The sequence below is a fragment of the Budorcas taxicolor genome, chromosome X (assembly GCF_023091745.1).
Source record: "Budorcas taxicolor isolate Tak-1 chromosome X, Takin1.1, whole genome shotgun sequence".
Lineage (NCBI taxonomy): Eukaryota > Metazoa > Chordata > Mammalia > Artiodactyla > Bovidae > Budorcas > Budorcas taxicolor.
In genome coordinates, this window is record NC_068935.1 from 124,730,197 (window position 1) to 124,745,397 (window position 15,201).

General features: G+C 48.7%; 1 protein-coding gene across 1 annotated transcript in view; it reads left to right on the forward strand.

Moving 5' to 3' along the window:
• The first annotated feature begins 414 nt into the window (after positions 1–414).
• Positions 415–15,201, forward strand: part of SH3KBP1 (SH3 domain containing kinase binding protein 1) — a 331,561-nt gene continuing 316,774 nt past the window's right edge. Inside the window, exon 1 of the mRNA XM_052662946.1 lies at positions 415–719. Coding sequence (XP_052518906.1) covers positions 716–719 — 4 coding nt within the window. The 5' untranslated portion in view covers positions 415–715. The remainder of the gene's footprint in view (positions 720–15,201) is intronic.

The window sequence follows — 15,201 nt, forward strand, 5'->3', positions numbered from 1 at the left end:
CACGTGCCCCTCCACCTGGACGCCCCCTCCCCTCAGAACCTTCCTCCCCTCCTCTGGTCTCGAGGAGTCTCGCGGCATTTCCCGGGGCGTTAGCGGAGCCGCTAAAGGTGGGGGGCAGCCTCGCAGAGCTGCGTCCCTCCCCAGCAGGCGGTGAGGGGGGCGCCGGAGCGCAGCAGTCAGAGAGACGCCCCGGGCGCCAGCCCGGTCCCTCGAAGGCTCCGCCCACTGGCCCCGCCCCTCCAGCCCCGCCCCCGCCCTGGCGGCCGCGCGTCCCCGGCAGGCGGAGCCGCAGGAGCGGCGGCGGCGGCGGCGGCGGCGGCGGCGGCGGCGGCGGCGGCGGCGGCGGCGAGGAGGAGGGGAGAGCGGGCTGCGCGGCCGCGACTGCTGGGCGCTGGGCTGGGTGGCGCTTTTTTTTTTTTTTTCGCAATTTCCACTAGCGGGGAGCAGGAAACCCGGCGCAGCCGGGCGCAGCGGGTCGCGATGCAGCAGCAGCAGGAGTCGCCCCGGGGCAGCAGCAGCAGCAGCAGAGGCAGCAGCGGGCGGCTTTGAGCCGCCGCGGCCGCCGCTACAGAGGAAAAAGCCGACCCAGCCATCCGACCCCCGCGCCCACATACCAGCGCCCCGAATCCCGCGCCCAGGTCCCGGCGCCTTGACCCCCGCGTCCGCCTCCGCTAACTTTCACGCTGCCTCGGCGGCCCGGCCCGGCTCGACGCCAATGGGTGAGTGGGGGGCGAACGGGTGCTCACCGCAGCCTGGGGCGGCGCGCCCGTCCCGGGACCGCGGAGCTGAGGAGGGCGCCCTAGGGGCAGGGCCCCGGCGGGTGACACCGGGGTGGGCACCCTGCCTGCCTCGCGCGCCCCTGTTCACTCCCACTCGCGCCCGCGTCCCTGCCGAGCCCGCCCGGCGCCCACTGGAACCCCGCGGGGGCCTGGGTGGAAGAGCGCGGGGGCCGGCCCGGGGCGGCTGGCGCGGAGGGATGCAGGGGGTGTGGTTGGCTTTTCGGGTGGGCGGGGAGAGTTTTGTCTTGGCCATTTTTTCGCCCCCAGCGCGCCTTCCTTGCGCTGAGGGCGGGGGTACCGGGAGCTGGTGGGCTCCGGCCCTGCGCGCCGCTTGCCGTTCCCGCCTGGCCCCGCTGCAGAGGCGGCGGGGGCCCGGGTGCCTTTGCCGGGGGCTGACGTGGTGGTGGGGGGTGGCGGGAAACGCCCCATTACCCGGGCTGGCGTGCAGTCCTAGGGTCTGAAGCGCCTTGACCCGCCTCCCTTGACGTCCCTCTTCCTCCCAGCCCTGAACCCCTCTCTGCCAGCCTGCCTCTCTTCAGTCTGGCAAGCTCTCTGCTCGGTGATGCTCAAAGGCCACTTCCCACACCCTCTAAGTCTGCAGGGTTGGGGAACTGGAAAGGGTGATATAGTCCTTGATTTACTGGTCAAAGATCAGTTCTAAGTAGCCAACAAACTATTAGGTCCCCTGGGTCCCATCTGGTATAGACCCCAGAGTATTGGAGCCACGTTGCCCAGACGAACTGGCACTTTATTGGGCAATGGACTTGAGATTGCCGGGGCTATTAAACGTTTGGCCCACCCAGGTAATATTCTTGGTGGTAGGCAGTCTGTTTTTCATGCCTCTGGCAGATTACTTTGAGGTGTTTCTAGGCCAAGTATAGGAAGACTGTAGATTTTAATAAATCATAATGAAGTGAGACCTTTCTGGGTTCAGGTCATAGTATTTAGGTAGGTGAGTCAGACAGTGAATGGCCAGTAGTTAGTGGTGAAGACAGATGCACTGGAAAGGGAGAGGTTTAACCCCAGCAGCTGCTGACAGAGTTCAAATCCCATTTGTGGTCATTTTCCAGAAATGGTTTTCCTTTTCCAAAGTGATGACGATCTGATGGCGTCTCAACTTCAATGTCACTTTTTTCTCAGTGCCCTTCTCTGATCCCTGCACCACTCCTAGTTTAATTTAGTTCCTTTCTGTTACGCTTTCTCCTATAGCACTTTTTAAAAATAGAACTATTCCGTATTTATTTGAGTTTAACATTCTGTCCCCTACTGTAGCTCCATGAACGTGGGGACATTGCTGTGTTGTGCTGTTTTGTTCAGCAGTGTTTTCTTTGGTGCCTGGCACAGGGTAGTCTCTAAATAAATATTTACTGAATGAATGAATGAATGAGGGGATAGTGGAAGGCAAAACACTTAGCTTGGCACTCTTGTTTTGCTTTGGCACCTAATAAGATAATTTAGTTCATCAACAAAGTATATACTTGAAACATCACCCATTACTTTCACAACAGATTGGTTTCTCCTGAGGTAACCCCAAATGCTATTTTGATCATCTGTCCTTTTGGGTGTGTCACCTAAAGGATCGCACACACACACACAGAAAAGATGTTTGATCCAAGCGTCTTCTTTCATGGCTGGACTGTGTTTTCTGTATCTCAGTGGAAAGAGGACTGAGTTCTTTTTAAGAAACAGACCTGTAATTTATCTTTCAAGTCTGAACTATTTTCATTATCCAGAACCTCCTAAGAAAATAGAAAGTGCTTCTGCAGTTTATAGCCCTTTAAGGCTTAATCTTTTTTACTGTAATCATTACAAAAGGGAGAGGGGGCGCTGAAAGTGATTTTCATTTATTTTAGGTGTTAATACTTAGCAGTGCTAAGAGTAAAATGGACGCTGTCATTTAATTCATTAAAATGTTTAGAGTGAGACTTGAGATGCTGAAAGTACTTTGGGGGTAAAGATCACATGCCGTTTTCTAAAGCTTTTTCAGCAGTGTATTTGTGATGAAGCAGAGTTATTTAACAATTGATGCTGTATGTCTTCTGACGGAGCCACCTAACAATGTTATTTCTGAAGCAGGTGTGTGTACACACAGGCACACCCCCCTTTCCAGTCCCCCGTATCACTTTGGTTTTCAGAAGATTTGTCCAGTTTATTAATTTGATACACTTCCATTCTTACCGAGTCTGATAGTGATTTTTCCCATGATGGATAACACAATAAAGCTGTATTACATAGTCTTTGATCTGAAAAACAACTGCAAAGCATCAAATCCCAAACCCTGAAATGAAGCCAGTTAGTTGTGAAATGGCCTCTTAAAAAGTGCACTCAGAATGTGCCATCTGAGTTTGCAGGAAGATACCTTCAGTAAATGCAGAGAAAGGCTCTTGTAATTACAACTGCACAAATATTATTGCAACCCAAATCTGTGAGTCGTGGAGGATCTGCAAGCCCAGTGAAGGATTTCTGTTTAAAGAATCCCAGAGTAACAACAAAGTGTGGACTGTCGTTAGCAGTGCATTGTGTTAGTGTTGGTAGACTGCTTTATGCTAAATCAACTAAAGCTGAAATGAATATAATATGTTCAATAAATAGACTCAAGTTAGAGATGGAAGGCTCCACCTCTTGTCTATAATGACCTTTACTTTATCCTCTTCTAGCCATCACAACTACCTCCTGGCTGCACAGATCTTGTTTGTTTCTTCTCTGACAGCTCTAATTCTTACTGTGTTATTGATATTCTCTGGTCACCATTTGTATTTGTAATTGTTTTAAAGCCAGTTGTCTGTTTATCCATCTATCCCTCTGATATTCATTGACCTCCTGCTTTGTGCCCAGCATTGTGCTAGGAACAGACACACAGCACACAGACCTGCCAGCTTGGGTTTCTCATTCTAGTGGGAGAGGTAGGCTAGAGTCCAATATTTACAACAATATGTAATTATAAGCCCTGATAGGTCTTGTGAAAGGAGATTAGAGAGGTGGGATCTGACTTAGGTTGCGGAGGGTTAAGGACAGCATCTTTGAGGAGATTGAGTTGAAATCTGAAAGTTGGATAGGAACCATCACTGCCCTCCTCTCCCTCACCCCCCAGGACCACCTGCAGTGGAACAGCCCTGCGCTGTGGGCATGCCAGGGGTACCACAGTGAGAGAGGTTTCCTCTGGATTAGGTGGTGTTAGGAAGTAGGAGTGAGTCCTGATCGGGTGCCTTAGTAACCTTACTTAGAAGCAGGGAAAACCAGAGTAAGGCTGGGATTGGTCAAGAAGCCAGAGTTGCTCCTAGAAGCCAGGACCCAGGGACATTGGGTGACTTTGGTGGTTTGGACAAGTTCCTGCTTCATCTGTGTTCTCACTTGATTACTGAGTGGTCTTGTCAACTACGTGATGAGTGGGGGTGGGGAGTCGGACTTGGTGGTGGGGAGATAAGAGCTATCTAGGTATATTTGGGGGTGACTTCCTTAATATCAGCCCATCTGGGGGCTGTTGTTTAGCCTTTACAGAATGGACAACTTGCACGCTCCACCTGGAATCATTCCGGAGGGATAGAGCAAGCTGCTGAAAACCGAGAAGCAGCACAGCTGTTAGTGGGAGAGATGGAATGCAGGAAAGTACTGGGATCCTTTCAATGTGAGAGAAGGAGGATCTCTAATACAGTGGTACTCAGAGTGTGGTCCCCCAATCAGCAGCTTCAGCCTCCTGGAATCCTGTTTGAAATACCAGTTCTCTGGCCCTAATTCTATCCACTGAGTCAGGAAGGTGAGAGCATTAATGAGCCCTCCAGGGGTTTTGCTGCATGGTCAAGATCAAGTATAGAACCTCATTGCCTTGCAGATGAGAAGGCTGAGGTCCAGAGTACATGAGTTTGTGGGCACTCTGCTCATAAAATAATATGCCATTATAAGTGATATAGGACCTCAGAGAAGGAGGAGAACGTGCTCCTAGTCTGGAACAAGCCCTCTCCTGGAGTTATGACTCAATATTGAGAAATGAAATCATTCCCTTGCTTTTTCCAGCTTCTAAAGACAGCCTGCATTCCTTGGCTTGTGGCCGCATCACTCTCACCTCTGCTTCTGTCCTCATGTCTCCTCCTCTCTTTCTCTGACCCTCCTGCCTTCATTTTATAAGTACTGTTGTATTATACTGTGCCCACCCAGATAATTGAGGATACCCTCCCCATCTCAGGGGCTTCCCTGGTGGCTCAGAGGTTAAAGCATCTGCCTGCGATGCGGGAGAGCTGGGTTTGATCCCTGGTTCGGGAAGATCCTCTGGAGAAGGAAATGGCAACCCACTCCAGTATTCTTGCCTGGAGAATCCCAAGGACGGAGGAGCCACAGGCCACAGTCCACGGGGTCGCAAAGAGTCAGACACGACTGAGCAACTTCACTCACTTCACTCCCCATCTCAAGATCCTTAACTTAATCACATCTGCCAAGCCCCTTTGCCATAGAAGGTAGCATACTCATGGGTTCTGGGGATTAGGATGTGGACCTCTTTGGTGGAGTATTATTCAGCCTACCGCTCCCTTATTCCTCTTTTGAGGCCTGCTCCAAAGGTTGTTTTACAACACTTCATCTTGTGTTAAGTCTGTTCATCTCTAGCTGGGTGTCCCCAACTGCATCGCCCTGGCTCATTGCCTGGCAGAGGGTAAGTGCCATATGTTAGTGAACGAATGAATAAATGAATAACCCTCTCACCCAAGTGCAGCTACTACTTGAAATTCTTTGAGGCTATTGGCTGCCAGGAGTATGTGTGCAGTTCTATAAACTCCCGCAGGCACAGGGTGCTGACAAGGTCTATTTGCTAACAGTTCCCAGTGGCCTGCACAGCAGCGGGTGAAGAACGGTAATGCCTCATGTGTCACATGGCTTCAACAAAGAGCTACAAGTTTAAGATAGCAAGTTCTCTCTGGCAGTGGTTCTCAACCAGGGGCAATTCTGCCCCCAACCCCTGGGGGGACATTTGGCAGTGTCTGGGGGTGGCAGCTGCTGGGGGAAGCCAGCCTGCTGGCATCTGGTGGACAGAGGCCAGAGATGCTGCGTTGCCTCCTGCAGCACGCCAGTCTCCACCACACCTATCCGGCCCTGAGCGCTGGGGAAGCCGGCTCTGGGTGTTACACAGATGGTCGAGCACTGTTCCCTTCCTTCATCCTAGCCGTTCTGGAACCTAAGACTTTCCTCTCTGGCCACAGCCTTTGCTTTATGAATGGACCAAGAAGTCAGTGGACAACAGGACTCTTTGGCACTTCGTCACTGTTTTGTCCTTTGAGTGGACAGTGTCTTCACACAGCTTACCCCGCTTCTGTCCTTACCTGGGTTGTGAAGTTGTTGAACTTCCCTCTCGCATGTGTGGCTCCCCTGATGTTTTGCCTTCCTGGTGGGATGTTCTTAGATGCCAGGTGACACATAATGGTCCTGCTGCTGCCCAGCTATTGGTTCCCAGTTCTGGAGTGCTGGTAGGGCCCTTGGCAGCCATCGACCACACCATCAGATGATGGAACTGAGACTCCAAGAGGCAATGTGACCTGGGCCCCCAGGTGCAGAACCCAGCTTTCTTTCACTGAGAGAGAACCAGCCACCTGTATCGGTGCTCAGTAAAAATCAGGCTACTGATCTCCCCTCCCCCCAGCCCTGCTGCCCGCCCCCCAGCACTGTGAGGAGCTTTCTACAGCCTGTTTCCTTGAGAAGTTTTTTAAAACAGCTTTATTGAGATATTATTCACATATCATATAGGTCACCCATCTAACGCATGCAATTCAGTGTCTGTATATCATGTTATTTGTGAAATTATGGTATAACATATATAACAGAATTTGCCATTTTAACCATTGGTAAGTGCACAGCTTAGTGGCATGAAGTGCATTCACAGTGTTGTGCAACTAGTGCTGCTGTCTATTTCGAAAACTTTTCATCACTCCTCCCTGTAAGTTTGTAACTGGAAGGTTAGAGTCCATGCCCCATCCCCTGGAAGGGTGTTCTGGACCACTCAGCCGTTTTGGTGGAACACTTGGTAGAAGCCCAAGGATCCCAGCTGAGATTCCAAAGAAATACAGGAAAAGAGAAAGTATGGTTTTGTTGTTTTTTATGATGGTTTTTGCTGATATTTTCTTTGAGGGGTGGGGTACTTCAGTTTTGCTTTGTCCCTCCAGGCAGCTCCCTTGGATCCATCTCTTTCATCCTGTGGGAGAATTGTGACTTTCCTTCTGTATCCTGAAGCACTTGTGAGTCAGTGGCTTGGGCAACTTCCTTTGCAATTACTGGGGTCCATTAAGAGTATTTCAGTCATGGGAGAATACACTGTGGTGCCAGACTGGTCTCCGGAATCCACACGTGGGGGTTTGATGGAATGCCATGTTTCTTTGCTTATGTCCCTACACTGGCAACTGGTTGGTGATGAGCGCTTGTTTTTCAACTTGATCATTATTTTATGGATAAATACCTTACAGGCAGTCCTGTAGTTCACATTAGGGGGCACTTAAGCAAAGCAAAATGGAGCTCATGGGCCTTACCTCACTGGTAAACTATGCTTATAGTTAGGCTCAGGAGGAAAAAACACTGATAACAAAAAAATCCTGGGATATTTGTCCTCCCTGAGCAGTATTCACTTGGCAAGAAAAGCTCTGTAAAGGCCTTCATTTATTTCCTTACAGGGGCCAGGGAAGTGGTGGGGCCACTGCAGGAGGCTGGTCTGTGCCTAGACGCAGGGGATAGAGAGCAAGATGAGTGCTATTCAGTTCATACTGCTATTTCTTCCTAGTGTCTTGGATGAAAGACTATAAATATTTCAGTGCTGATTAATTACTCATTTTGCATAACAAATCTAAGCCCTTAAGCACCCAAGTGTATCATATATAGACAGTTGAAAATACTGGGTCTTTAAACTTCCACTTCTTAACAGTCAGTGCTCAAACATCAGCCCTGGTGTTTTTTCTGGATTTTTCTGGACTCTTCTAGACTTAGAAAACTTGGGGCCCAGTTCTAGGTCTGGTCCTCTGGGGCTGCACCAGTTTTATCCATCGCACACCCACTCCCCGGGTGAAAAGTCTTTAATTAGCTTAGTGTCCTCTCTAATTATTCCAGCTAGTTCTCCTTTTTGTGCCCAGGGCTAGAAGGAGGTGCTTGAACCTTGTTTTGGAGGAGCGCTGGGAAGGTCTGCTCTGGCTTTGCTTTCCCCACCCCGCAGCCAGCTTCTCTCTGGATCTGCATCTTCTTTGGCAGGCCCTTCTGGATGCTGCCTGCTTCTGCTTGAGTAGTTTGTGTGCTCGCCTGGTTAAATCCCAATTCCGGGTTCCCACAGGGTGACTCCGAGTCCCCTGGAGTTGGTGTCACCCTGGAGACACACAAATGGGTGCTGTGTGCCCACATCTGTGAGGGGAGGAAGTGCCTGGTCCAGTCCCGTGTGAGTTCTTAAGGAGGGCCTCCTTGGTGCCAGGTGAATGCTGGGTGCTGGGACATCCTGATGGGGGTGTAGCCTTGCCCCTGGGATGGGGTGCCTGGGGGCCGCTCTTGGGGCAGGTAGTATAAATGCGGATGCGCGAAGGTGCCCCGTTGCCTGCTCTTCCTGGCTGTCTTGACCAGGGGCGATGGGTGTGAGGTGTGGTGCTAGAGCCGTCAGAGATGCGCCCGGCCCCCACCCCCCGAGGGACGGCTCCTGGCTTTGCTGGGCACCCTTATGTTTCTGAGTGAGTCATGGCTATTTTTACCTTTTGAGACCCAGAGTTGTCTAACTGAACTCGGTTTCTCCTTTTGAGTTGGCAGCACTTAAAAAGCGTGGATGTGACTGGGGGCACTTGGAGGGGTTGATGATAGCGTGCCGTGGGGGCAGGGTGCAATTGTGACATTGTCTGGCTCTTTTAGGGAACCTGTGGGTTTTTAAATGGAGGAAGAGATGAAGACGTTGTGAAAAGCAGCCACCGCCTGGCCAGGCGAGTTAACCAAGTGATGTCGGGGAAGGGGTAGGGGACTGGCTGCTGTGTGCTTAGGCTCCCTCTCTCCACCCTCCCACCCTTTCTCTTCCCTTCCTCTCCTCTCTTGCTCTCCCCCTCACTGGGTCCCCTTCCCTTCTCTCCCCCAGCCCTCCCCACATCTTCTCTGTACCCCACTCTCATCTCTCCCCAGCCTCTCTCTCCCCTCACTGCCCACCCACCCATTCCAGACCCGCCTCCTGCTCATTCCCCATTTCCCTCCAGGCCTCTTTCGTTGCCCTCTCCACCTCTTTCCTTCTCTCTTCCCCACAGCCTCCCCAGTCTGTCCCCCCACCTCGTCTCTCCCATCCCTGGCTCTGTCCCATTCTCCTCCAGGTCCCTCTGTCCACACCTTCTCTCCTCCTAAGGGGACCTCCCCTCACCCCCTGTTTGCGCTTCCCCTTCTTACTAACCCCGCTTCCTTCCTCCTCCTGTTCCCTTTCTTCCCACTGCCTGTCCCCTAACTCTCCCCCAACTTTCTCCCCCTCAAGCCCTCTCTTCTCTTCCCTCCCGCCACTCTGTGGTCTCCTCCCTCCTCGGCCCACATTCTCTCCCTCAAGCCCCTTTCTCTCCTGAAATCCCCCATGTCTCACGCCCTCCCCGGTTCTTCCCATAAACCTTCCCCATAGGGTACCGCCCCTGCCTCAGCATCTTCAGCTGAGAGCAATACCTCCTTCGTGGATGAAGCCATTGTGTGTATTCAGTGTCATCTAAGGTCAAGATGGCCACATGAGGATGCATAGAAATGGCTCCTGCTCCACTGCAGACACTGGGCAGCCGGTTCCCTGCCAGTGAGGACAGTCGTCTTAAAGGATAACCTCTTCTCCAACAGTGGTGCAGGGGGCTCCATCCCTGACCGAGGGGAGAGGCAGATTCTAGGATGGATATGTCTTCTTCTGGTTCCAGGATTCTGTAACCATGAAAAGTTTTTTTGTTATAAATAGTAACTCTATAATAGAGTTCAGAAAATAGGAAGCAGGACAATTTAAATTGAGTGCTCATACAGTACCCCAGTACAACCACTTTCACTTTATCTTTGTGTGTGTCTTTTTAGGGGCTTCCCTGGCGGCTCAGTGGTAAAGCATCCATCTGCCAATGCAGGAGATGTGAGCTCGATCTCTAGGTCCAGAAGATGCCCTGGAGAGGGAAATGGCAGCCCACTCCAGTATTCTTGCTTGAGAAATCCTGTCAACAGAGGAGCCTGCTGGGCTACAGTCCATGGAGTTGCAAAGAGTCAGACATGACTTAGCTACTAAACAACACCAACATACATATCTCTTTAGACTTTTTACTATATACTTGTAGATAATATTAATATATGTAGTATATATAATTGTACATCCTGATTTTTTTTTTACATCATAATCATCTCCAAAGCTGGTGTTTGTAGTAGCTGAATATGTGAGTTCCGGAATCCTAGCTTATGGAACCATTTCCCTACCATTTGAGCATTAGGTTGCTTCTATAATATTGATATTATAAATAAGGATGGGATGGACGCCGTTTTCCTTTTTATCATTTAAGGAAACCAGATTGCAGGCAGGGTGACATTCCACATCCGTTCTTTGTTTCCATAGCCTCCACGTGACTGGAATGGCCCATGCTGATGATAATGATGATACGTCCATGAGGGTCAATTACTGTGCACTGGCAAGGTGCGTGGCATCCCTGTGTTTGCTTTCAGTTTTAGTGCAAGAAACTGCTCCTATGGCTTATCATCCCTTCTGTGCTGTATGTGCTGTGTGTGTCTGTAAGCGACACAGGGACGGGGAGAGAGGGAGGCGTCTCTGAAGGAGACTGCCGTTGGGGCTTTCCTATCCCACAGCGTGTACCTGTTGCACTGTGCCATTTGGAGACGATGAATCCTGGTTCAGTGCTCAGGCATGAGAGAACGGGATATACACAGCGAAAGGTAAAACCCTTGGAGACTTGCTTCCTTCTCTTCTCTTCTCTTCTCTTTCTTTCCATCTTCCCTCTTGCCCTCCTTCCACTTCACTCCCTGACTGACTTTTAAAGGGTTTTGGTGTCCCAGAACTGCAGGGGAAACTGACCTGAAGGCGCTGGGTCATCAATGGGCCTTCTCTTCTGGCTGGGCTGTGGGTCCAGGTCTCATGCTGACAAGGGAAAGGTTGTGACTGTAACCTGCTGTGACTTCCTAGCTTAGCTTTATGTCATTGTCATATGCCCACTTGAAAAAATTGGACTTTTAGCTTCAGAGGACATCAGATAAGGGTGGCTAGAACCCCAGGATCCAGGCTGGATGAAGCATCTTGAAGCCTGCCTTCTTGATGCATCAGTATGAGTTAATGGACAGCACTGTGTAAAGCATTTGCTCCCCAGCCACCCAAGTGCATGTCAGATGCTAGCTCGTGGACCTGGCCAGGAAGCTGAACATTTATGATACCCTTTCAAGGCCAAGTGTCCAATGTCTGTGAAAGTTCTAAACTTCATGATAACATATTAGGAAGCCTTGATCACTAATGGGTACCAAATCCTTTTTCCCTTTGTTTCATTTTTAAGTTATGAACATAACCAGACTGCACTGCAGGACAGACAAGATAGTTGATTCATTACTGCCATTTATATTGGAATTTGATTAGGTTCTACAAGTCTTTATTTAGTGCCTGTTAGGTGTGAGAGCTGATATAACCAGAGGGACACAGATATCTAAAGTTTCCCTCAATGACACATTTTGGTTAATTCTCATTTCCCTAATTACGTGGGAGATTGTGATGTGATCATTTCATGAACCACACAATGAAATAAGCAGTTAAACTGGACAGTGTTAGTTTGAACAAGTTTTGTTTCCCCAAAGAAGGAAAGGTGTCCATATGAGGAACACACATCAAGTTAGAAGACAACTCTCTGAGATAACAGTTGTTAGTTGGTCTCTGAAACTCCCTCCTTGCTGGAGGCTTAGAGAGACCAAATAGAACAGGGTTTCTCAGATGAGTGAGGCTGAAGTTCCTTTCAGGGAAGTATTTACCAAGACCCCCTCTTTGCCTTGAACTTTAAAAAATGTTTATTAGTGTTTATTTATTTATTTGGAGTAAAATATACGTGACAGAAAATTTACCATCAATTTTCTTTTTATCGTGGTGACATACACGGAATGTGAAATGTACCATCTTAACTATTTCTAAGTGGACAGTTCAGTGGCATAAAGTACATTTACCTTGTTGTTCAAGTGTCACCACCAGCCATCACAGAACTCTTTCTATCTTGTAAAACAGAGACTCCACACCCCTTCAACAGCCACCCCCATTTCCTGCTCCCCCCAGCCCCTGGCAACCAGTGTTCTCCTTTCTGACTCTGTTTGCTTGACTCCTCCAGGGACCTCATTTAAGTGGAATCATACGTTTGTGCTTTTGTATCTGGCTGATTTCCGCTAGTGTGGTGTCTTCAGGGTTCACTCATATTGTAGCATGTGTCAGAATTTCTTTCTTTTTTAATTGCCTAAAACTTTGTAATAATGATGTGGCTTAAAAAATAGGCACTTGACTAGATATATGCTCCTTTTGCTTTTAGCTCATTTGGAAATATAAACCTGCAGTATCAACCTGAAGCTCATTTGGAAGTATAAACTGATTCACAAATGAAGGATGAATTAACCCAATAAAGCTCAATCAACACTAACAGGAGACACAATGATGTGTTTCAGAGCTGCCATTGTTGCTGGCAAGGCGGCTGGGCATACACACTTGATGTGGGGTGTGATCTTTTGACTTTACTTGGTCATCTCATCTCTTCCCTCTTCAAACCAATGTGAGAATCCTTCCTTCACACAGTGTTCTCTGAGGCCTTTTCACAGCGTGCTGTGCATGAGAACTGATTCTGAAAGTTGAGAGGATATTTGATCCACATAGACCACGTGTGAGTGTGGACAGTGTCAAGCATTGGTACAAAATAAGTCCTCATAAGCCCACCCCTCAATGTGCACTGTGGCTCCGCCCTGTCCCCCTGCCTTCTTGAGAGGAGATGAACATGCCTTTTAAAAAATTATATTTCCCTTCTTTTTAAGAACTAGTTTGATGATTTCCATATGTAACTCCTAAAAACATTTTGTCTGGTTTTGCTTGGTTTTAATTTTATGTAACCAGCATGCAAACCACACAGAGACTGGTGACTGGCTGTTTCTCGTTTTGTACTTCACTTCTTTTCCCTGTCTGATCTTCCATTGTTTGAATGTGCCATTGTGGCTTTTTCGTTTCACTTGGTGATGGACTTTTGCATTGCTTTCAGTTTTTGCTACTGTGAATGGGTGTCCTGTCACCATGCTGATCATTGTCTCCAGGTGCCCATGTGAAATACGTCCTTGAAAGGTGTATGACAAGGAGTGATTTTGCTGGGTTGCAAGTTGGTGGATTTCCAAAGTGGTTGTACCAGCATGTTCCCAACAAAGGACTGAACAAACAAACTAATAATGAAGGAGAGAACACCGTATTCATTGAAGAGAGGATGTGAGCTTTAGAAGAGAATGCCTAATTGGTTTTCACAATGTGTGTTCCCAGAGGATAAACATTTCTGTGGCTCCCATGCTGCTCAACATTTGGCCACCTCTGTGTCTGTCATCACATCTCCTTCTCTCTCTTGAGCCTCCCTCTTCCATCCTTTAAAGACCCTTGTGATGATGCTGGTCTCCTCTAGATCATCCAGGATAATCCCCTCATCTCAAGCTTAATCACATCTGCACAGTCCCTTTTGCCAGGTTAGGTCACATACTCACAGGTTCTGGGAATTGGGGAGGGCATTATGATGTCTACCATGGACGGAGGGAAGGACTCCATTTCTAAAGGAGGAAGGGAATGCTTGGAGATGAGAGTCTCTACTGCACCACATGACTGCATTTTTTCCCATTTTGTGCCCATGGATAGATTTTTAAAGTATTAAATTGTCAGAGCTGGTGAACTTGCTGAAGATGGGACTTTGTTTTCTTGTACTTCGTGGTTCTTGGGGTTTGCATATCTAAATAATCACAAAAGAAAACTTTTTGAGGTCTACGTCTTCTCTCACGAGTGAGCATCGTTTGTCCATCTTCTGTTGGCTGCATTCCTTTCCCGAAGGCCACTTCCCTGTTGTTATGCTTGTAGTTTCCTCGGAAAAGCTAACAGCGCCACTAGCATCACTAGGATTAAATACGTGATGAATGTTTTTATTGTCACAGAGTAGAGGCTCAGATGAGTTATAAATATACAACAATAAAAGGCCACACTGGCACACTGCCACAGCCCGCTTGTGTGTGAAGACCCTCTCATCATATATTTTGTGTCCACAGTAGGTGCACTGATCAAATACCTTCCTGGTATCTTTTGCCCCTCACAGATTTTTTGGACATGTGCTATCAACTGAATGTTGAATGTTTTTGTTACTACAAAATTCATATGTTGAAACCCTTAATTCCAAATGTGATGGTATTTGGAGGCGGGACTTTTGGAAGGTTATTAGATCATGGGAGTGGAACCTTCATGATGGGATTGTGCCCTTATAAGAAGAGAGAGAGCGCTTGCTTCCTCTCTCTGTCCCCCACCCCACTCCGCCATATGAGGAAACCAGGAAGTGGCTTCTCACCAGCATCTGACATGCTGGCACTGTGATCTTGAACTGTAGCCCTCCAGAACCATCAGGAACACATGCTTGTTTAAGTAACCTAGTCTATGGTATTCTTCTTCTAGCACCCCAAACCAAGACAGCGTGGAGAGGAGCAGGGACCATGAGAACTATGGTGGGATCTATTTACTAGTCCTTGAGTTTGTCTCTGTGCTGGAAAACTGCAAATATTTATATCAGTGTTAAGAGATACACAGACATTTTGGAAAATAACCCAGGTTGAATCATCTGAAATGATAAAATTTTTCTTCTGTCAGAATGTGGAAATAATATAAATCAATACTTATCTCTCCAGTGAATTCAGACCATTTTCAAATGGAGCGTTGGACTCAGTCATGTGGAGCGAAAGCAGGGGCTGAGAACACTGGGGTAGTGAGTAAGAAGGTTGTGGGAAGGATCCTTGCTGTGGGGGGTGTCCTGGAAATTCAGTGCAGAAAATAATCTCAGGATCTTTGGAGCTGTGAGAGTCGTACCAGCTCAAAGTGCCCTGGGGTGTTTTACAAATCTGGAACCGCTCATGTCATGTTTGAGACTCAGATTGAGTTTTCTCATGACATTTTAGATCCCCAGCTGCTCTGAAATGCCGGGTCTTGGAGAAACGCTGGGCCACTGCTCTTGTTCTGCTGCAGTCGTGGTGCGTCTGTTCAGATGGGCCAGCATGGGGGTTCAGTTTGTCGTGTTCCCTACCACGCCCTGTTGCCTCCCAGACACAAGCGGGACTAACAGTCCATTGCTAGAGATAATCAGGCTTGTGTCTCTGTTCTCATGCTCTTGGGTAGCCTATCTCCACCCCAGGAGACCACTGAGTGGGCCGTCAAACACCCCCAACCTCAAGAGTTTGAATTCTTTCCTGAAAT